General features: G+C 52.1%; 1 protein-coding gene across 1 annotated transcript in view; it reads right to left on the reverse strand.

The window, feature by feature from the left end:
* The window catches only part of ANKRD11 (ankyrin repeat domain 11), a 33,670-nt gene extending 11,085 nt beyond the window's left edge, over window positions 1-22,585 (reverse strand). The window contains exons 1-6 of the mRNA XM_027719763.2: window positions 22,441-22,585; window positions 15,194-15,332; window positions 4,771-4,941; window positions 3,473-3,676; window positions 1,391-1,533; window positions 532-679 (exon numbers count right to left, since the gene is read on the reverse strand). Coding sequence (XP_027575564.2) covers window positions 532-679; window positions 1,391-1,533; window positions 3,473-3,676; window positions 4,771-4,941; window positions 15,194-15,332; window positions 22,441-22,527 — 892 coding nt within the window. The 5' untranslated portion in view covers window positions 22,528-22,585. The remainder of the gene's footprint in view (window positions 1-531; window positions 680-1,390; window positions 1,534-3,472; window positions 3,677-4,770; window positions 4,942-15,193; window positions 15,333-22,440) is intronic.
* Between the last annotated feature and the right edge of the window lie 344 nt (window positions 22,586-22,929).

Raw genomic sequence — 22,929 nt, forward strand, 5'->3', positions numbered from 1 at the left:
ACGAGAACTTTGTAACAGGTTTATGGCAGCACACAGCATAGGTCAAGGCTCCCCATAAGACTGGGAACTCTAGCTCTAATTAAAACCTGCAGTGTGTCCCACAACAGTGGCATTGGTGGGACAGGTTCTAGCAAGGACAGACTGGGAGCAGAACCTGAAACACCAGTGCTGGGACAGTCGAGGGATGGGAACACATGGCGGACACGCAAACCTCCTCCTCTCCGCGGAAATTACCCATGTCTTAAAGGTAAGACATCCATTTACCTGCAATTGGCTTCCAATCCTGCATCTTGATTGTCCCAGGGAAGGGATCTCAACGTTGGTTCTTAGGGCAAACAGCTCCCGGAGCTAAAGCTGCTGGTTATGTTGTCTGAATTTGGGTTACAGCTACAGGTGGGCTCCTGACCACGGCAGCAGCGTGTGGATATTCTGACAAGAATCTAAACTTCACTGTCCTCTAATGTCTCTGCACTAACAGACAGCTGCAGGCCACAAACATCAGTGCCCCGGCCCCAGACAGGTCAGTCTCACCTGTTGAGCTCTCCTCGCTGGAGGGGTACGTGGTCTTCCCCAGGAGCAGATTCACCATGGTGGGAGAATTCGCTACTTTTAAAGGTGTCTCGCCCTTCCTGTTGCTTTGATGAGGATTCCCTCCATAATGTAACAACAATTTCACCACCTGAAAAGAGAAACTGAGGCTTGAAGATGCTCATGATGTTTTGATTCCAGGTATTTTGTAGAACTTTCATACAAAACTATAAGGGGAATGTCCTCAGGACATGCCTCATGGTACTAACAGTCAGCAATTAAAAAGGAGACAAAATCCAGCAACATTCCCAGGGAAGCAGCGGAATCATCATCCCTGGAAGTACAAAAAACATGTAGATGTGGTGTTTAAGGACATGGTTTAGTGGTGGGGCGTGGCAGCATTGGGTTAATGGCTGGACTCGATGATCTGGGAGGTCTTTTCCAACCTTAATGATTCTGTGATTCTAAGAACCAACCTGGGCAGGAAAGAAGGGTGAAGAACAAGACACAAGGCCATGTTCCCTTCCCAATTCCTGAAGAAGAATGAATTATCTTGTGTGCAGAGGAACACCAAGTAAAACACACAACAGCTTTGGGGCAAGGAAATACACAGAATCATTGCATTAGAAGGGACTTTTAAGAACACCTTATTCCACCCCCTGCCATGGGCAGGGATGCCTTCCACTAGAACAGGTTGCTCCAAGCCCCATCCAGCCTGGCCTTGAACACTAATTCCTGCCCACTAAACAGCAAATGAGAATTAAATAACCAGAATCCCCGTGTTTTCACAGTTGGCTGCACGAAGCACAAGTTTACAAAAGAGTCCTTAAAAGCCCAGCAATGAAATCCAGCAACCCCCAACCTTGAAGTGTCCGTTGTTGGCTGCGTCGTGCAGGGGGGTGTCGTCGTCCAGCCCCTTGGTGTTGACCTCGGCGCCCGCCGCGAGCAACTGCTTTGCCACGTCGTAGTAGCCCCGGTTACACGCCTCGTGCAGCGCCGTCCAGCCTGCAGGGAAAGGGACACTCAGCACACGACAGCACCTTCACAGAGATGCACAGACTGGGAGAGTCACCCCCAGGCACAGAGGCTGCAGGTACCACTGTGGAAGGGGGCGTGTTGCTCTGATGGCCAAGTCGGCTGTGTTTGTCCGGATGCCCATGAAGGAAGGAACCTGCAGCTCTGCCCTGCTACTCCAGTCAGGCACTCATAGAATCAATCCCACGTTTCCCTCTGGTCACACCATGTGCTACAGGCAGAGCATCTGCCACAGCGGACACGGCCCCAGGAGATGGAAAGGGAAAGTTTTATGTGAGAAATGAAGAGAATTGCTGCTGTTACGTGAAAGACAGGTCTGAAATCCTTTCCTCTTTGTAGAATCATGGAATGGTTTTGGTTGGGAGGAATCACAGCCATGGGTAGGGACACCTTCCGCTAGCCCAGGTTGCTCCAAGCCCTGTTCAACCTGGTCCTGAACACTTCCAGGGATGGGGTAGCCACAGTTTCTCTGGGCAACCTGTGCCAGGGCCTCACCACCCTCACAGGGAAGGATTTCTTCCCAATATCCCATCTAACCCTGCATTCCTTCAGCTTAAGGTCATTCACCCTTCTCCTGGCACCACATGTCCTTGTGAAAAGTCCCTCTCCAGCCTTCTTTTAAGCACTGTTTAAGGTTTGGCTTTAGGTTCCAACTCCTCTGTAAGGGAAACACTGGTGCCCAGACTGGGCCTGAGCTCTGAACTGCAGACAAGGATCTGAAACTGGCCTCACAAATATTTTCTGTGCTCTCCAAGCACACAGTCAGACCTGAACACCGGCTCGGGGGGGGAACCAAACAGCAGATCTCAACAGTAACAGCGACTTCAGTTCTCAAACAAACCTCTGAAGAGCACAGAACAAAATATTTTATCATGTTCAAACAGACTATTTTTAAGCAGGGTCTGTTTTGAAGTTTCCCAGCGCAGCTGCTCCGGTGTTTTGCTGATAGCGCCGTGGGAGCGCGTTCCGTTACCTTCACTTGGAGCCTTCGGAAGGGGCACCTGTGCCCAGAATTAATCACAACTGATACTTCAGTCTGGCACTCGGATTAATCATATGGGAGGAGGAACAGCCATATCTATTTATAGCCCCAAAATCGTGCAAAGAGAACAGCAAAGAGCAAAGTCAAGTTCTTGGATGTGCTGAAGAAAGGCTGATCCAGTCCCACCATCAGCACGGGGGTGCTTGAACAGCACCTTCACCATCATCTCATTGCTGCCTTCTCCCTGCAGGACTTCGGGTTGTTCCCATGTCATCCCACCACCCTAAGCAGGAGCTTGGCAGCACTGCTGAGGAGGAGGAGGTGGTTCTACCAGGCTCAGGACAGTCACCACCTCCACTAATTCCAGTGCCTGGTGGGATCTGACCTTGCCCTTCACATTCACTCTCCATTAGCAGCACCCCCACATTCAGTCCTTAAAAGCAACTCTCAGAAAACTGCAGGCATTGAGCCCCCAACTCCAGAGCGATGACTTCACAAACCCACTCTTAGCAATGTATCTGTGCACATAATTTCTTCTATTTTAAGAAAAAGAAAGAGCTAAGCCAGCACATCTCCCTTTGCAAATCTCCCTCCAGACCTCCAAGACAGCACCTACGTGGAATGGCAAAGGAAATGGACCAGAAGGGCCTGTACACAGTTTCAGTGTATGGAGCCAGGGCAGCCCCAGGGATTGCTCTGGATCCTGCCCAGACAGGAGTTTTTTGTGTGGTGTTTTGTTGTTTGGTTGTTTTTTAAAGAGCAACAAGACTTTCCTCCCCAAAGAGAGAAATCACTATTTTTGGCTAATCCTCTCTTTCCAAGGAGCAACCTCATGTTATAAACAAACTACTTTGTGTGGTGGGAGCCATTCTGAGAGGCGGAACATGCAACCAGGTGGGAAGAGGTTGGGATTCCCAGGCTGGTTACCTGCGAAGTCCTTCACATTGACATCTGCACCCTCGATGATGAGCTCCTTGATGCGCCGGGCATCTCCTCGGATGGCGGCGCGATGCAGCCGAGTCTCTCCTCGCTCATTTCTCTTATTTACTTTATCTTTGGTTTTGGAGGCAGAGTTGGGAGTTCCCTTCTGACAAACTGTAGACTGAGAGGGATGCTTTGGTGTTGTGTCAACTGCAGGGAGAGAAGCAGAGTCAGGAACTGCAATTCCAAAGAATTCCTAAACCTTTAGAGGGAGCTCATGCATCGTGCTTCATCGCTTCCCTAAATATTCCCCACATGGCAGTGAGAGGCAACCCAGCCTCCGAAGTGGATGTGAACAGAGCAGCCTGTGTGTGTCCAACGGAGATGGGAATCACGGGCTGCCAGAGCCCACTGGAGTCCTGGCAAACACTGTGGACAATCCCGTGATTCGGGAGCAACAATGAAGCTCCTTACCCTCAAACCTCAATTCCCAAGGGAAGCGGCCTTTTACCAAGCACATGTGAGGTCTGATGGCCTTGGGAGGAGACTGTGCATTTCCTGGGAGAACACTGGAATGCAGTGAACACTCCACAGTTTTTTCCCTTTTAGTTTTCCCAAATACCAGCAACATCAGCAGTGAGATTGGTTAAGAACAACAAAATACGTGGCTAAAAGCTGCGATGTTGTGTGTAGGATGCAGATGTGACACAGTCCTCCAAAAACCCTGGGGGGGGTCATGTTTGCAACAGATAAAAATTACCAAAATACAAAATCCGTGGTAAACACATTCCAGCTGCTCCGCATCTCGAGTTACAGCTGCAATGGTTACATGCCTTATCCCCCTCCACAAGAAGAAACATTAAAAAACATACAGAGGATGATGTTTTGTCTTTATTCACAATCCTCCTTTACTGAGATAGCTGAGAGGTCAGTGGGAAACAGGGAGCTGATGTGGAGGAGGTTCCTATGGAATGAAAACTCTAGTTGAGCAGCCAGGGCAGGCTCAGTAGTGGCCTGCATTCAGCTCGTGGGACACTTGCTGCTACTGCCTGACACTGGAAGGAAGGGCAACCATAGCCACGTGCAAATCCCAGTGACACCATGGCTGGAGTCACCTGCAGAGCCCTGTGGGATGGGTGAGACCCCACAGAGCAGCAAACCAGCCCCCTTGGACCACGCTGGAGGTGGCAGCTCAGTCACCTGAACCTCCTGGTGGCGCCAGGAACTGGAAAGACACGGCATTTGGGATGCAGGTCCCACCTGCCCACTCACATCTCAGAGCAAACCCCTCCTCCAGGTCTCACCTGGGCTGTTTGCAGACTCTTCTGCTGTCATCTGCATGAGGAGAGCGACTTGCTGGCGCTCGGAGAGCGGGTACCCTGCCCGGATCCCCGAGAGGCCCATGCCGAAGAGCAAGCCAGGCTTCCTGGTGGCGGGCTCCTTTTTAATCCTCTTCCGCTCAGGACCCTGCTTCTCTGTGGGACAAGGACACAGGAACACAAGCCATGAATGTCACTGGGACTGAAAACCACATCCCACATCTCACAAACCGAAAAGACAGCAGTGAAGGTTGGTGAAGGATGTTCCTGTGGTGAAGGATGGACACCTGAAATGGGAGCACTGGTACCTGGAGCAGCCACCCAGGCTCACACTGCTGCAGGTGGAGCTGGGACATGCTCCACTCCTGCTCCTCCAACGGCCTCCAGTTCTCCCTCCACCATCAAAAAGCAGCACAGGAAGAAGGAAGTGGGTCCTCTGAGGCCACTGACAGTGCTGTGCTTCCTATCTTGCTTTAAGAGCCTCCATCCCATGCCATGGTGCTTGGAGGAGCCTACACAGCCTGACACCAACACAGCACAGACTCAACTGGAGGTATCCAACAGCATCAACAAGGAGTGCTGGCAAGGCACAGGCTGCCAGCTCGGAAACCTGGCCATCACCCCCCACCATCATCAACATCATCAAACCAAGGAGCCAGCAGCCAAACGGGTGTAGGGAGCACCAGGTTGGTCCTCTTCTCTCAGAGTGGCTGCTCCCACCTGGCACAGAGCACCCACCTGCCGCCAGGTCTTCTGCAACTCTCTAAAAAATCCCAAGCAAACAGGAAGAGAGGGGATGAAGAAATCCCAGAGGAAGTGCCTGGCTTGTCATACCCAAATTCCAGCCTGACACTCAGTCTCCTAAATCATCCAGGTGCAAAGGCAGCTCCTGCTGAGGGACCAAACGCAACTGCCACTAACATCAGGATTTGTCAAATCCTGCTGCACCATCTCCAGTGGGTCCAAAGAGCCAGAGCCACGCCAGAGTCACATGACCATGGAATGGTTTGGTTGAAAGGGACATTAAAGCTCATCTTGTTCCACCCCCAGTATGGCAGGGACACCTTCCATGAGACCAGGTTGCTCCAAGCCCCATCCAACCTGGCCTTGGACACTTCCAGGGATGGGGCAGCCACAGCTTCTCTGGACAACCTGCGCCAGGGCAGCACCAGCCTCATTGGAATAAAAAGTAACAATCTTGCAGCCCCAGCTCTGCTCATCCAACCCCCTCTGCCATTTGCCAGGCTCGATGTGGGTCACGGGCACGCGGTCACTGGGACGAAGCCTGTTGTGCCTGGGTGCAAAGTCCAGTGGGTCAGGTGGAACCGCCAGCGGACGGGGTCACGCTCGGCCACCACACTCTGCACCACAGCACAGGTTTCCTCCTTCACCCACCAAACTACAGTGGAGTAAAAGTCTCCAGCAGACGAGGGCAGCAGCGTGTGGGGATGCCTGCACTGCTTCAGCTCCGTTCCTGCCGCTCCAGCTCCTGCACTCCCGTGGCTGGGGCACAGGCAGCTCCAGAAGCCTCCTCCCTGCACCATGTGCAGAGCTGCCATCCCCTGCTGCTCAGATCTCACCTGGAGCAGGTGATTTCCATCGACCCCTGCTCCCGGGATTCTGTACATTTTAAAAAATAATGACTGTCCCAGGGAATCTCTCAATCAGAGAGCATGGCCACCCCTCTCCAAACCCCTCTTCTTACTGCCCAGGAAGCTGTGGCTGCCCCATCCCTGGAAGTGTTCAAGGCCAGGTTGGAAGGGGCTTGGAGCAACCTGGTCTAGTGGAAGGTATCCCTACCCATGGCAGGAGGATGAGCTTTAAGGTTCCTTCCCACCCAAACCATTCCATGGTTCTATGAAATACAAGCCCTGGAAACACGTCTGCATTGAAGGAGAATCCCAGTCTACTCTTCTGAAGCCACATTTTGGTCATTCTGGCAGCTGTAACAGAGCTGGAAGATGAAATCAGATCACAGGAAAGTGGGCAGTTTTTTAATGGCTTAAAATAAAATTAAACCCAGTATGCTTACGGGAAGAAAACAACTTCACCCAGACAGTTCCAGAAGCCACATTGCTGCACGGTGTGTCCTGCCAGGCACACTCAGCCTGAGCACAAGGACATCTGACCCATGTGTGCAGCACCTCTCTGCTCTTCCTAAGGCTCCGAGTTGCTGCTCCAAGCTGCTTAAATCCTGCTCTGCCAGGCCTGGCTTCTCCTCAGCCTTTGTCACCTCCAGCCCTGCCCCAAAGCCAGGCATGGAGGTGCTTGAGGGGTCACACCCTGCAAGGCTGGTGCCACCAGGCAGTGTCCCTGAAGTACACGACTCACAGAGCTGTACGTGGCAGAGGGCTGCTCCCTCAACTGGGAGCACAATTCCTTCCACAATTAGAATAGGAACATTATCATTAATATCCCTCGGCTGCTGCAGGTTGTCAGCACGAGCTTGGGATTTGCAAAAATTGATTATTGAGTTCAACCGAAACCCCTTAAACTCCTATTCATTCTGCAGTTGCAGAAATTTCCTCCTCCACAGAACATTTAACATTAAGAAGCATGTGATCAACAAGATAAAAATAAATTGGAAAGCGACTGCTGTGTTCTCACTTGCTGTGGTGAGGCAGCGAGGGCTGGCGGAGGCAGCCGAGGACTCGGGTTCGTGCTTCCCGGTGGGAAGGGTTCAAGGCCAGGTTGGATGGGGCTTGGAGCAACCTGGTGTAATGACTTACCCTTAAGTGTGGGTCATCACACCTGGTCTAGTGGAAGGTGTCCCTGCCCATGGTAGGGGGTGGAACGAGATGAGCTTGAAGGTCCCTTCCAACCCAAACTATTCCAGGATTCCGGCATTCTATGGCTCCCAGTGTGGGCAGTGCGGCAGTCCTGGATCCCTGTGTGGCACAACCCTCCGGCCACAGAAGCAAGACCCATAAGTGGGTCTGAAACATGAGGAGGAGGATGGAGACAGAGCTGCTCCCAGCATCCCGCACAGAGCTGCTTCCCATCCTCATCCTCAGAAGAGTCAGGGTCCTGCCTGGTCCCTGGCTGGATCCCCCGGCCCTGGCTGGTCCCAGGCTCACAGAGTTGCACATGGGTCTTATTTCAGCCCAGATTTTACTTAGAATCGGCTTTTCAGCAGATTTAAAGGTGCCCCTGCACAGAGATCTCCACTCAATGGTTCCGTGTGCCGGCAGCTCCCACAGGCTGCTCCTTCTCTAATTAAACGCATTTCTAGAACAGCTTGCAGGAAGATGGAGTGAATGGAGAGAAACTCACAGTGGGTAAATACCTCAAGCAGACAGAATAAAGCCCATTTCACACTCAAACCCCTTCAATAAGCACAGACCCCCAAGGTATGAGGGGGTGAGCAGACAGGGAGCCCCCAGTGCCCATCGGCAGAGGCAGTGGTTGGACTGTGCACATGGATTCCAGCGGAAGACCACGGCAGCCCACGGATGCTCTGTGAGCCTGGGATGAGCCACACCTCCATGCAGCTATTTTTAAAGCAGCTCGTTTGCTGCTTCAGCCCTTCTGCAAACCTCCTGAGCACAGCCTCAACCCTGGTTTTATTCGGGGATCCTGTTTGGCTCTTCCCTCACGCTGACGCCAGCAGGAACCGCGTGCGCAGGCTTAAAGGGGAAAGCAGGTTCTGAGTAGAGTTGCCAAGCCCAGCCAGGAACTGCTCCTGCCTTTCATCACACGGAGCCTGAGAGGCTGCAAAGGCAGAACAGGAGCAGATTCCCAGGACAAACGGGTCTGAGCATTTCCCTGAGGGTGGTTCTCATGCCCAAACGAGACTCGGGGCAGTGCTGCAACAGGGAGCACAAATCCGGGGCTGCTGGAAGTGCATTGGCAGCTCCATGGGGTCCCAGGGCAGCTTGAGAGGGATTCAGTGCTGCTAGGCTGGCTCTGTGTGCAGGGCAGACACAGGCTGAACCCTGGCCCTATCCAAAACGGAGAGAAGCAGGGAAGGAAGGAGAACAGGGCGATGATTGAAAACCTCTCCAAGGTTTCTTGAGCCTGTGCTATGAGATACCGGCAGGTCGTGGGGATGTCGGAGCTGCATGGCTCCTCATTCCCCACACATGCAGAGAACCCTGTAATGCAAAAATCATCTGCTTCCACTGCTCTGACATGACAACACACGTATGGAAGGTGGAACCCTGAGGAAAAATACCATTTCCAAACCAGCAGCTCACGTCGAACATCTCTGGCATGGAGACACCAAGTGCCGGCTCACTGGCAAACAGGGATTTTCAACAGTTTCCGTGCCGAGCAAGCAAACAACCAGGAGATCAATAAGAATAAATTAGAGGAGCACAGACAGCAACAGAGACTGCACTGCACCCCTGAGACCACGCGGGCTCTGCTCCCCCCAGCCCGGCCCAGCCTGCGTAAGAGTGACTCATTCCTGCTGCAGAACTTGGAGGGCATAAAACGTTTTGGAGCGTGTTGGCTCAAGGCAGGGAAGAGCAGGTCTGGCCCAGCACCGTGGCCTGAGGATACACTCACAGGGCACCTGCAATGTGGGCCAGCGACTCAGGAGTAGAAAGGTTGACAGCAGCATGGTCCCACCATATCCCAACGCTCCACGGAACCCCAGAATTGAAGAACATGCAGGCTGGGGTTGCTGAGGGGAAGGCTGGAGGTGGCAGAGAGCCCAGCAGCAGTGGCGTGGAATGGGAAGCAGCACCATGGCACAGGTGGATAAACAAGAGAGGGCAGCAGGACAGGCCAGGAGAACACCCAGTGGTGAAGAGCTCAGTGAGGAGGGTGAGCAGGGCTACACGGAGACTCCTGGAATGCAGAGGAACACGGCTTGGGCTAGGGGGCTGCACCCCAGGGCTGGTGCTGGGGGGGCACCTTGGCACCAGGAGGTCGTGGACATGCTGATGGACTGGGGGGCAGAGCCAGGAGGTGATCTGGTTTATCAAACAGGTGCCAAAAAGGAAACCAATGGGCAAAATGAGAAGAAAAGCAGGGTCTGCCTTGGCAGAAGAGTAGGGAAGGCACCCTGAGACACTCCTGTACAGCAGGAAGCTGGTTCCTAACCTGAAAGATGGAGGTCCAAAGCCAGAGCCTCATCCTGCACTCCTGAAGGATGGCAGAGACCTTGGCTCTGAGGCAGGAACAGAGAGAGGTGCTGGCAGGAGGAACAAGCCCCTTTATAACCACGTCAGGTCACTGTGTGAGCTGAGCCCACCATCCCCACTGCTCAGCCTGGCTCCTCAGGGAGCTCCCCACTGGCTGCAGTATTTTAAAACATAATTTGACTAGAGAGGTTTAATGCTGTGATCCAAATCCAGGTGTTCTCCCTACACCTGTAGGCCAGACCCCACAGTTGTGCCTAAATGTGTAAAAGCAGCTCCTCCCTAGTGGCAACTGGCTCCCAAACTGCTGCAAGAGGAGCCCAGAGGCTTCATCAGAAACAATAATCTCCATGTTAAACAAGAATAACTCTGAGAGAGACCAATTTTCAGGTTCAAACTGTTCATTTCCCACGAAATAGAAAGAACTGGAAGAGGGAGGACTGGGGAGGAAGGCTATGGCCAGCCCTCCCCCTCCTGGAGCCGGGGCCAGGACACTCTGCAGACAGCGCTGATAAAAGCTCTTGTATTAAGGAAAAAGCCATCATTGATAGATTTTTGGTTCACAGAGACACAGCACACTGCAACCTCTCCCTCTGCATGTTAAGGAGGTGACGAGGGGGGAGGAGGGAGATTTATGGCAACTCCCATCATAAAACGACCTGGTTTTCTGCGCAGCCCTTCCCAGATGGCTGCTGCACACGGGGAGTTTCTCAGGGTGATCTGAAGGCTGGTGTGTGCCAGGCTCTCCACACTGTACCGGCATTATGGAGCCCAGCTAGGAAAGGAGAAGCTCTGACATTCACTCTCTCCCTGTTGCTAGGTGAGAACAGTTCCTCGACTATTTTAGTTAAAGGATTGAAATTACACAAGCAAAGAAAGCCCCGATGCAGTGCAGCCCCTCAGAGCCCCCAGCTGCAAACACCGGAGCACAGCCAGCACAGGGAACGGCACAAATAACACTTTGGGATGCAGATGCCTTTTTTAATAAGCCAGCAATTTGCTTCTCACGGATTCCCTTGCCAGCCTTCCCAACCTGGGACTAACGAGCCCTTTCTCAAACACTTGCAGGCATTAGGCAGCAGCCGGCTCTGGGAAAGGATGGTTTGGGTCAGCTGATTCATCAAGCATTTTCTAACCTACTAATTAGCGTCACGTAACAACCTCAGGGGATTAGAGAGGAGTTTGAAGTTCCAAGGCCAGCTCCTGCCAACCATACTCACAACTGGCCCTCGTCCATCCAGCACCTCCTGGGCCACAAGCCCCCAGCTCAGCCCTGGGCTCCCAGAGAGACCTTGGAGCCAGGGAAGGTCGGTGTGGACAGAGCAGCTCAGAGGGCCGGTGGGGGTTTGTCTCTCCCTTCTTTTCCTGAAAACAGCCAGGGAGGGAGCCGGACATACAGGGAGGGAGCTGGGCACCCAGAGAAAGAGCTGTCACCCAGGAGGGGAGCGGGGCACACAGGGAGGGGGCAGGGCACCTATCACTGCTGCAGACCACCAGCTTTGCCCAGCCTTGCTCAGGCCTTCCCAGCTCCCAAGGAGAGCTGTCGGAAGCCAAAATTAACTCGGTGTACTCAGAGATTTGTACTGAGCCCCAACTCTCCCTGTTGATGACTAAAGGCCTGGAAACCACAGCTGCACCTCGAGCCAAGGGACTCAAGTGACAGCAGGACATCCAGCTAAGGAAAGCACCCGCAGGAGGAGTGGGCATAAGGAATTCTGCATTCCGCGCATCTCACAGCTGCTCCCCAAGCAGCGTTACCTGTCCCACTCTGCATTAAGGGACCTGTTGGTGCGAATCCGTCCCCTCGGGAGCCCGGGGGAGGTGGGGAGCGCCGGCCCCACGCCGGCAGTCTGGTGCCGTTGAGTCAGCCCATGACTCAGCCGTGGCTCAGCGCCGGCACCGCTGCGCCAGCCGCCCGTGCCCATCTCTCCCACCACCTCCCCACAGGTGCCTTCCCAGCAGGACTGCCCTCTCTCCCTGCTGTCCGCTCTCTGTGTGCTTCTAATACCACAATTATCAAATATTAATTTATTTTAAAGCCTGAACCCCCCTTGGTGCAGCACAGGGATGAGGAGCTGCAGGAAACCTCCCAAGCTGCTGGAATTGCTGGGAGAAGAGCTGGCTGTACTCGTTTGGTGGCTGCCAGGCAGCACGTAGGCTCCCGGCAGTGCCTGTGGATGTGGGGAGATGCTGCACGAGGGAAAGAGAAGGAAGGAGGAGAAGTCTGAGGCACAGAGATGCTGCTCCCACAGTGCTGGAGCTGTAACATGCACAGTCTGGAGGTTCACGGCTTGATGCCATTTTTTTTTCCCAAAGACAGTTTATTTAGTTAACTCTGAGGAACCCGAGAGCCAGATTTGTTGCTCTAGAAACCATTTTGAAGGAAATTATTTAAAAAGATTTAGCACTGAACCAACCATACCCAAACCGTACGCTTAGAGTAGTGCTGGCCAGCAGCGCCTCTGGGGCCCACACCACAGAATCATGGAAAGGTTTGGGTGGGAAGGGACCTTAAAGCTCATCTCGTTCCACCCCCTGCCATGGGTAGGGACACCTTCCACTAGCCCAGGTTGCTCCAAGCCCCATCCAACCTGGCCTTGAACACTTCCAGGGATGGAGCAGCCACAGTTTCTCTGGGTAGTCTGTGCCAGGGCCTCACCACCCTCACAGGGACAGAATTTTTTCCTAACACCTGCCCTCAAACTGCCCTGCAGCACTGGCTGCTGCCCAACACCTGGCCAGGATGGGTTTTGTTGCCCTTCCATGGCAGACAATCCCACCTCCGATGTTTCTCGCCCCATGATCGGAGCACCCGTGTCAAGTCTGAGCCAGAGCTGTCCGGGAAAACAGCAACACACACCGTGCTAAGGAAAATGAGTCACTGCCACACATCAGGATGAGGATCCACGCCATTGTTTAAACATTTAAAGAGGAGGAAAAATATCCCACTAGAGGCAAAGAGAGAGCTGTGCTAGCTCCCAGCTCCCACGTCCTTCCATCTGAATTCCACGTGGCTGTGGAATATCCCTGCACCCCCCCCTCACACACACACACAGAACACACACAGAACAGGCCCAGGAAGCACGACCACGTTACATAAACCGCCCAGGGTCAGCCAGAGAGATGGTGCAATCCCGCTCCTCTGAGGGCTGGGAGCAAAGCTGAAGAGCAGAACAAACAGCAGCAACCTCTCCCTCCTCTGGGAATGTGGGGTGGATGCATGGCAGTGGCAGTCCCTTTGTTCCACACAAAAGCCTGTCCTGCACACCACACACACTTCAGTGTGTACAGCACACATGTGTGTCCTCAGCCAAGTGCCACTGGTGGCACCAGCACAGGCTCGGGGGGACCCCTCCAACCCCGGAACGTGCAACATCTGTGCACCCACAAACATGTCTCCACCTGCCTCTACGTCAAGCCAGGCCAAGGAACAGACGGGTGTGAGACACCCCACTGTCACAATGGGGTGGTGCAAGAGGAGAGCAAGGTGCCAAGAAGTCTTTTCCTATCTCCACTAAGTCTTTTCCCATATCCAGCATCAGATTCCTGGAGTAAATGATCTCAAAGAAGAGGAACAGGCTCCTGCTAAGCATCAGTCTGACTCTGCACGTTGATCTGCAGCTCCCTGCTGGTATCTCCAACCCAGTGGCTGAGTCACTTCCTCTCCAGTCCCCACCAGACAGGTTGCTGAGAGTCTCCTACACCTTCCCTGCACTTTCCCAGATTTTGTGAGAGCCCAGTTTGTCTTTCAATGGGCCTGTGAGTGCCACAACCCTCTACAGGTCTCCTGTGGGAGCTGGGCTGCTGCTGCCCCTCAGCTCACCTGCTTCCCCAGGAAGGACAAGCTCTGGAGAGGAAGGGGAAGAGCTCTGGAGAGGAAGGGGAAGACATGTCCGGAGATAAGAGTCACACAGCTGCAGAAATCAGAGGGGTAACGCGAGAGCCCCCAGGCAGGGGGGTCACAGTCTGCTGCTCCTCCCCAGCAGCTACAGCCTCTCTCCAGCAGCTCTCTGCTCTTTTTTTCACTCGGTTTCCTTCTCGCTGCTGCCAGCAGAAACATTTCCAACATCTCTGCAGCCAGAGAGAGGCCAGAGCCCTCGGAAAAGCAAATCCCTGCTGCTGGGGACCGTGGCAAGCGAGCTGGCGGAGCCCTGCTGTGACGTCTCAGCTGTCACGAGGGTCAGACAGTCCTGCAGCCAGTTTGGCCTTCAATTCTCAACCAAGTATTGAACGTGGCAGAAACACCCTTGACAAAAAGCAGAAGCTCTGGCTCTGGTTAATCAGCTTTGCCTCGTCCTGGCCACCTCCCCTCCAAAGGTGACACCCCACGTGAGACACCAGAGCACCCCAAATTCATCCCTGTGAAAGCCATCACATTTAACAGAATTAATTAATTTTTTGAAACTTTCTCTCCAGACAGGGACTTCAGCAACACAAACTCATGGAAGCACCAGGCCAACCTCAGGATGCGTCACAGTGTGTGCTCATCCATGAACAGCCCTCACCAGTGGCACTCCTGGCCCTTCCAAATCTGCCCTCCCAAATTCTGAACCAAAGGAGACACCTCCCACACTCACCAGAGAGCAACACAAAACACAGCCTCGGTACCCTTTTAAAGCACATTCCCAACTTTCAGCTGGTTTTATCTCTTTGCACAACCATTTTACCTGACCAAAACTATTTCCAAGCACAGATTTCCTAGGAATGTACAGGAAGGACCCACACAAACCTCTGCTCAGAAATCCACAGACCAGTCCCTTACAACCAAACAACACTATTTTCTCCACATCCAAGCTTTGTGACAGCTCTTCCCAACTCCTCATAAATCCAACAGCCTTCTACATCTGTGAGTAGCCATGCTGGGCAGGACCGGTGTGTACCAGCCACTCTTCTGCCACGAGACTGACCTGCTTGACCAGATTTTATTTGTTGGTTTCCTTTTAAACAATACTCAGCTTAGTTTGCTTATTTTCAAAGTTCTCACGAGCAGGCCCAGCTCCATGGCTTGTCCCAGCTACAGTTCCTGAACCAGGATAGTAAGAAACAGGAAGAACAGACAACAGCTGAAGGAAGGGTGTCTCCTCACACAGCCACTGCCTGGTCCACCTAGAAACAGCACCAAGAAGGGCTTTAACCCACTGAGCTCCAGATGTGCACACAGCAGTTATCCAACCCTTATCCACATCCTCTTCCTCCAAAAAAAAAAAAAGCAGGAAACTTGATACAACACTACCGTATGGATTGTCTGTACACTGGATCCTGTGTGCTCCCCACCAGCCCCAACACTCACATTTTGAGGGTGGAATACGGCATTTCTGTACCTGTATCCGAGTCTTTTTGATCTCCATTTGTTCCAACAGTGAAAGGCAACTTGCGTTTGGTCGCTCGCTCTTTCACCTCTTTGCCGCCATCGCTACGGTCCAACTTTGGAGTCTTGGTTAGAGAAACTTTATCTTTATCCTGGAAAGAGAAGAGACCGGATTAACAATTCTCTTCCCCAGACTGAGTTCACCTGATCCCCCAAATCCCACACTGGCCTCACACAGCACCTCTTTCCTTTATATTGTGAATTTCCAGCATCAGGGTTTGCCAACGCAGCCTCCACCAAGATAAAAAGCTCCAACAAGGCCAATTGAGGCTGCTGTGTGGTGCCAAATTCCAACCAATTCACGTAAAAAATGGAGCCAACACGTTATGTTAGGCTGGGGATGTGCCTGGCTGTGAGCATGGAGGGAAGGTAAGCTGGGATGGGGGAACCTGAGGATTTCTGAACAAAACGACATGACAAAAACGACCCATGTCCTGCTTTTTACCAGTCTTGTTTATTCAGGTTGATTTGGATTTTAATGTGAAGCAGAAATGCTGGGAACTCCTTGGAAGCAGGGAGAGCTTTTGAAGGAACATCCTGAGCAAGGTAAAGTTACCAAGTACTGAGACAAGTGAGATTTTTCACGTGATCAGGGAGAGCTGGTTCACAACTCAAACTTCAGGAGTTCAGTGTGCCGGGAACACACAGCCCGAGGTCATGCCCTTGTGTTTTTTGTATGTGAGGAACAGTATTATTTTAAGCAAGCACTTCTGGATTGACCACTGTGCCCCTGCTCCAACAACAAGGGCAGCACAAGTGGCTTTGTGACAGATCTGATTTCAATAACCCAGTAAAACCCAGACCCTGAGCTTTAGAGGCAGAGTTAGATTAAATACAAGCACCTCAATACATTAAATCATGCCAGACTGTGGCCGGGAGCTCGGAGGAGCCAACCTAAGAGCAATCCCTTGTTTAGAGAGGCGCAGTCTCTGTCTGTCCCTGGCAGGTGGCCCCGGTGCCAGCAGTCACAGGACTGTGCTGTCACTGCATGCGTCGCTCCTTCCTCTTCCCAAGTTTCTGTCTGGAGACCAGACTTCACCCACAGACGAAAGAGAAACCCCTGACTCAGCCCAAGGGGTTCAGTTTGCAGCGTGACAGCCCCGTGGCTCTTCTCACTGCGCTCCAGTGAGGACGGAGGAAATGGGCTGGGGAATCCCTTTTTTGGTAAAGCAAGAGAAACAAACCTGCCTGACAGGGCTCTGTGGTGGGAGGGAGCCAAGGCACGTTTGGAGCCCTGGGAAGGGCAGCCCTGCTCCAGAGCAGCTGCCGAGCGCCAGCCTCAGAACCAGAGCAACGGGACTGAGTCCCCACAGCCAAAATAAACACTCCAGCATTTCCTTTAAACCCTCCAGATCGAAATGCTTTTGCCTTGCTTTTTCTGAGGTGAACAAAAATAGTTGGGAATAACAAATGATGCCACTTCTACTGCCAGCTGCTGCTCTGAGGAGCTCCCATCACCTCCCAGGAATGTCGTGTTGTGAGCAGGTACTGTAGTCTGTCCCAGTTCTATGATTCTATTATCAAAAGAATAAAATAAAACATGTATGTGTCACGAAAAAAAGCCACCAAATAAATAAAGCACCTTTTACCACACTGGCCATCCACATCCTGAACTTTTCCTTATATCTGCTTGGATAAAAGACATCTCTGAGCACTAAGGACATGAGTCTGTGAGGTTCCTGCACTGTGAAGTGGTCATGGCACCAAGGCTGTCAGAGTTCAAGGAGCATCTGGAAGATGCTCTCATACATCGGGGAGGTTTTCTGATGGATTAATGCTGTCCAGGATCTCTGCACACCCAGGAGTGAGAAAAAGGGAAGGACAGGTAAAAACGCAGCTTATTCTAGAAAGTCATAATCATAAAATCATGGTTGGGAGGCACCTTAAACATATTCAGTTCCATCCCTTGCCATAGGCAGGGACACCTTCCACTAGACCAGGTTGCTCCAAGCCCTGTCCAACCTGGCCTTGGACACTTCCAGGGATGGGGCAGCCACAGCTTCTCTGGGCAACCTGTGCCAAGGCCTCACCACCCTCAAATTTAAAGCCATTGTTATTGCCATGTTGTTTAAATCTCCACTTTGGAGGAGGGAGAGAGTAGAGGAACTAGGGGAAAAACCTTCCCAGACAGCAGGGTGAGCCCAGCATGGGACTGGCACTGGAACTGTCTGTGTGAATCTTGGGCATGCTCAGGCAGCGCTTCCTTTGCATCCGCCCCAACGCTCGGAGCTGCTGATCCAGTAAGTTCAGCACAATTAAATATCACGGAGCAAAGGAAGTGGCAGCAGCCCCAGCACTGCTTTGAAGATTAATTTGTACAGTAGCACAACGATAACCTTTTCTACTAATTGGAGCAAGGGAGATCCAGACTCTGCTCCCCCCTGGAAAGCAGCAACCTGCTGGGGATGCCTGCAGTAGCCTGCAGAACATCAAGGCACTTGGAGAGTCTTATTCCTAAAAGTTTTCCTTTTCTTATTTTAAGCTTTACTTCCCTAATTATTTCCAATTTTGTAATGAAGAATGTCATCCTTTACTTGAGTAAAACCTGGTTTCACTTTTAGGTCTTCTCATGCTTAAAGAAAGCTCAGACTCATCAGAATCAGGTTTCACAAATGGAACAAATCCAAGTCAGAATCACGGTATCCTGGAATGGTTTGGGTTGGAAGGGACCTCAAAGCTCATCTCATCCTAACCTCTTTGCCATGTGCAAGGGACACCTTCCACTACACCAGGATGCTCCAAGCCCCATCCAACCTGGCCTTGGCATTGAAGAGAAACTCGTATGAACATCTGTGTGTAAGAGTTAGGGCTCTCCTAGGCCAGGAGAGCCCTGGGGATGGAGAACAGTTGAGAGCTCAGCAGCAGCAACAAGTTCCCCTTTGTAGGTGTTAATAAAAGCTGCTTTGGCAAAGGGGACACGGCAACCATGAGTACACGAGAAATCCCCTACTGGCATGTCATGTTCTTAGTAAGATTTACTATATGAGTAACTGAACCCACCGTGAGTTACACTTGCAAAAGTTCAAAGATCACAAGTCACTCTTGGCTGCCATGGTTTAGAACACAAATCCACCATGAACTGCCCCAGCAGCCACCCAGGGTGAGATGCTGCAGCCTGGGGATGGAATGGTTTCTCTTAATCAGGACGACAGACCCCGATATCAATCTGCTCAGGGCATTTCTGACATAAAAAACAGACAAAGGCTGGTTCTCTGAGCAAAAACAATCCTGTGGTTCCTTTTGACGCAGAATTCTAAAGACAGAGCCACTTAGATGGGGCTCTGAGCAACGTGGAAGTGGAAGGTGTCCCTGCCCACAGCAGGGAGGGGGACAAGATGAGCTGTAAAGTCCCTTCCAACCCAAACCATTCTGGGACTCTATGATTTACAAACCCATGCAAAGGAATCCGTATTTCCAGCCCCATCACCTTGCTCCAACAGAACCTGACTCGCATCCCAGAGCTTATGCAGAGACTTGCACTGCCAGCCATGGAAATCCCCGAGCCCTTTGTTCTCCAAAACAAGCTGAAAGCATTTCAAGTTGTGATGTCAGTAAAAATTAGGCAGCAACGAACAAAACCAGCCCAGGCAGCCCAGGAGGAGAAGCCCAGGAGCACTGAGGGCTCCAAGGCCTGTGCCCCGGGTGATGCCGCACGTCACAGTCCTGCCATGGGCAAACCAGCCCACTCTGCAAAAAAACAAATGCTCCCAAGGGTGGGGTTTTCCCTGCACTAGCAGGTCATTTCTTGAGCAGGTCTTGTCAGGGGGAGAAGAGGCAGGATAACATTATCCCCCTGTGTTACAAAAAGGAATGGACGGTTTTACCCAAAAAGCAACTGAATGTGGTAGAAACCAAACTATTCCCTAAATCTAGGTCCCTTGCAGCCTTTCCAAAACCAGAGTACACCACACACACACACACAACACACACACCACACACACACACACACACATAAAGTTCCAAAAAGTCTGAATTTGTGTTGTTATCAGTGCTGCAATGAAATATTTGAAGTATGGAGGTGACTGGAGCTGAAGCCCCTTTCCTGTGAGCCTCAGGCTCCGAGGTCTGTAAGAAACATGACCCTGTGATGACCATGGGATGATTTTCTTCATCTAAACGTAGGCTCTTCGGTATCTAAGTCACCCACCCATCCCTGCAGGGGCCATTTCATGGCCCAGAAGGTGACTCTGGTGGACACATAGCCCAGTTCTCATTTGTACAGCACTGGAAAGCCCTGACAGCCCAATCGGTTTCAAGAAGAACTGAAAAACAAGGACTATGTTCCCTTTTCTGAAACGGGGAGAAGAGGAAGGAGAAAAACCTTCAGTTCTTTTAATCTCTGCCAGCTCTTACAAGCAAAAACCAGGGTAAGTGTTGTTCTGTTTGGTGTTCAGCTCAACCATTGCAGCAAAAATGCAATTTGGGCTATGCAAGAGGGAGCATTTCGTCACAAAGAGGCAAATGCTCTGTGGCAGCCGCCGAGCACATGGTGTAACCACCCAGGCAGTCCCAGGCACATCAGGAAATGGTTTCCACAACTGATCTGACTCTCGCTGCAGAGCCCTGCTCAGGCTAAGCCATGAGTAATCTGCCTCTGCTATGGGGATCTGTGGATCTAGACCAGAAAGCAGAATTATTCATATAAGGCATGCAGATTTTTACAGAACCCTTTAGCCTGAACTCAGCAGGAGGAGCCACGGGGCTGCCAGTGCCCGCCCCAGGCAGGCTGAGTGCAGCCATATAAGGGCTCCACTAATCCCGGGAGAAACGGTTTCAGTGCTGTCAGACACTCGTGGCTGCATCCCACTAGTTCGTAAGTCCCTCCTGTGGAAGGGCAGGGAGCGGAGAGCCAGGAGTATGAGCTCTACAGCTCAAAGCAGCAGCTGAAATCCTATTCCTCAAAGCAGGAGCCCTCTGGAAAAGCGCGGCTTCCCTGAGAGCTGGGCTGCTGCGTGTTCAAGCATGGAACTCATGTTCAAAGTTTGGTGATCACAGAATCATGGAATGGTTTGGGTTGGAAGGACATTCAAGCCCATCTTGTTCCACAGGCAGGGACACCTTCCACTAGACCAGGTTGCTCCAAGCCCCATCCAACCTGGCCTTAGACATTTCCAGGGATAAGGCAGCCACAGCTTCTCTGGGCAGCCTGTGCCAGAGCCTCACCACCCTCACAGAGAAGGATTTTTTCCCAATATCCCATCTAACCCTGCCCTCTTTCAGCTCAAGGCCATTCCCCTTGACCCTGTGGCCCTCAGCCCACCGCAGCAGCAGGACCCCCCAGCACCCAATACCATCCCACTGCAAGTGCTGGAGCTGCAGAGCCCAGGCACGTAAAGTCTGTTTATTGCTAAATCAACTATCGATATTAAGGTCACATTAAGAGGAAAACACTGCAGTGGCATCGCTTTGCTCTCCCCGTGCCCACTGGTGGGTCCCTGCGTGTGGCATTGCTCAGGCTCTGCCCTCCCTATCCAGCCTCGTGTGCCAAGTTACAGCTCAGGCCTTTGAACATGTTGACAAAGGCAAGATATATGAAAGGCAGTGGCTGCTGACAGGCAGGTACAACAGCGTCTGCAGGGAGGAGGTCGAAGTGCTTTTCCCCTGAGTCACTGCTCCAGCTCAGCTGCAGAATGAACCAGAAACAGGGAGAAACGGATCCTTTGGCCACTCAGGCTGGATCTCAGCTCAGTCCTGGGAAGACAAGAGCCTGTGAAAATCTCCTCCTCTGAAAAGGCCAGAATTAAGTGAGCAGAAAGCTCTGCCCCGTCCCCTCTCAGTGCCACTCTCCGCAGGTCTGTGCCGACACCTCTGAATGGGAGGCAGAAAATTGTGTCCTAGTTCTGTAGCCAGCGGGAGATAACTCTGGCTCCCGGCGTCCTCCGCGCCGCTCGACAAACCTGCTCTGTAAATAACACGCAGCCTTTAAGCTGCCGGGAGTGGATGAAATAAAATGGGAGCTGATTCATATTCCAACTGATCCTCTCCCTGCACAAGCACCTGCGCCAGCATTAAGCTTCTTACCCGGCACAGACCAGCCCTGTATTTACATATCCTTGTTTGCCAGGGTAAATGCTGGCATCTTCCCCATGCTCCAGGACAGCTGTTCTCTCTCCAATACCCCTGATCCCAGATTTTGCTCCCTCCTAGAAGTCCCACGCTGTGCCCACAAACGCTCCTGCACTGACCTGTGCATGCACGATGACACAGAAAGGGGAACGCGGCAGATGCTACCAACGTGCTCCATAACCAAATCCTTCCTGGGATTTTCCTGCTGGCTATTTGGCATTTTCCTCGTTTTGAGGAAAATGAGCTCAATCACACGAGGAGTTACTGCCATCACCATGGGAGGGATTGCAGGGGAAGTGACGGAGCTGGGGCTTGCCACGCTCAGCTTCAGCTCCCAGGCAGAAACTCCTGGGGGAATGCTGAGAAACTGGAGCAAGGAGATGAAAGGGAAGTGGATGAGATCTGTTTCCTTAGCAGAATTCGGTAGATGTAGGTTTTCATGTTTATTTAAATCTGCACCCAGATTTCTGCAAAACTATTGACTGGAAATGACTGATACTGAGGAGGGGGAAAAGCTGAATGAGAGGAGGCAGAGCTCATGCCCAGAGCAAAACAAGAATCTGGGAATGAAGAGAAGTGTGAACTTATTTATACTTCAACTCAGATTTCATCTCAGTAGCTTCACATTAAGCCACACCAAAACCCAAACACCTCAAATAAAGCCCAGAAGCAGCAATTTCAGCAGAGCAGCTCCCAGGCTGAGCCCTGGTCAGCCCACACTGCTGGGGGAAGCAAGACCAGCTGAGCCTGACATGGACACGACATTTCCATCTGGAGGAGGAGGAGGAGAAGCTCCTCCCTAGCCCAGCACACACTTGCACCATCACTGCATCACTTGGGCCTTCCACAGCTCAGTGAAGAAACCTCTAAAAATGCACAGTACTGCAGAAGAGAATCTTCCAAAGCATCTCCTGTTGCTCAGCCAAGTCGGGTCCAGGTGGCCATAGCATTTCCTGGGAAGGACTGCAGCCACAGAGGAACAGCATGGACCCCGTGAGCTGGCAGAGCACCAATGTCATTCCCAGGATAAAAGCCCATGGCAACCTCCCACCATGTGAAACACTCCATTGGCTTGGAGACATCAGGCTCCAGGAGCAGCATTCCCAAAGGAAGGAAGACAACCCAAACACAAACCTTTTTCCCCGTTTGTTTCTCCACCATGTCGTTGCTGAGAGAGAAATCTTCTGACTGTGGTGTTTTAGAACACCCACCCTTGGGCATCGTTCTGCCTTCCTTACTTGATCTTCATTTATGCTGCCATCGCCTCATCATCGACCGTCTGTTGGGAGAGAGGAAAAGGAAGGTCAGACATCTCAGAAGGATTTTCCTACTGCGGGGGGGAAAGGCAAGGCACTTCCCATGGGGATACAACCCCTCCCAATCCTTGGATGGCAGCCTCAGGATGGCAGAGCACCCTCATATGTGGGAAAAGCCATTGCGGGCTTCTGCCACCTTCCCAATAAGTAAGAGGTGTTGTGAGGAATCACATATGGAATTATAGAATCATATATGTTGGAAATGGCCTTCCAAGACCATCGAGTCCAACCTGTGACTGATCCCCCACCTCGCCAGCCCAGAGCACTGAGTGCCAAGTCCAGTCATTCCTTGAACACCTCCAGGGAT

Source organism: Pipra filicauda, unplaced genomic scaffold (genome assembly GCF_003945595.2).
Source record: "Pipra filicauda isolate LSUMZ 115617 unplaced genomic scaffold, ASM394559v2 scaffold261_size1826302_pilon, whole genome shotgun sequence".
Classification (NCBI taxonomy): domain Eukaryota; kingdom Metazoa; phylum Chordata; class Aves; order Passeriformes; family Pipridae; genus Pipra; species Pipra filicauda.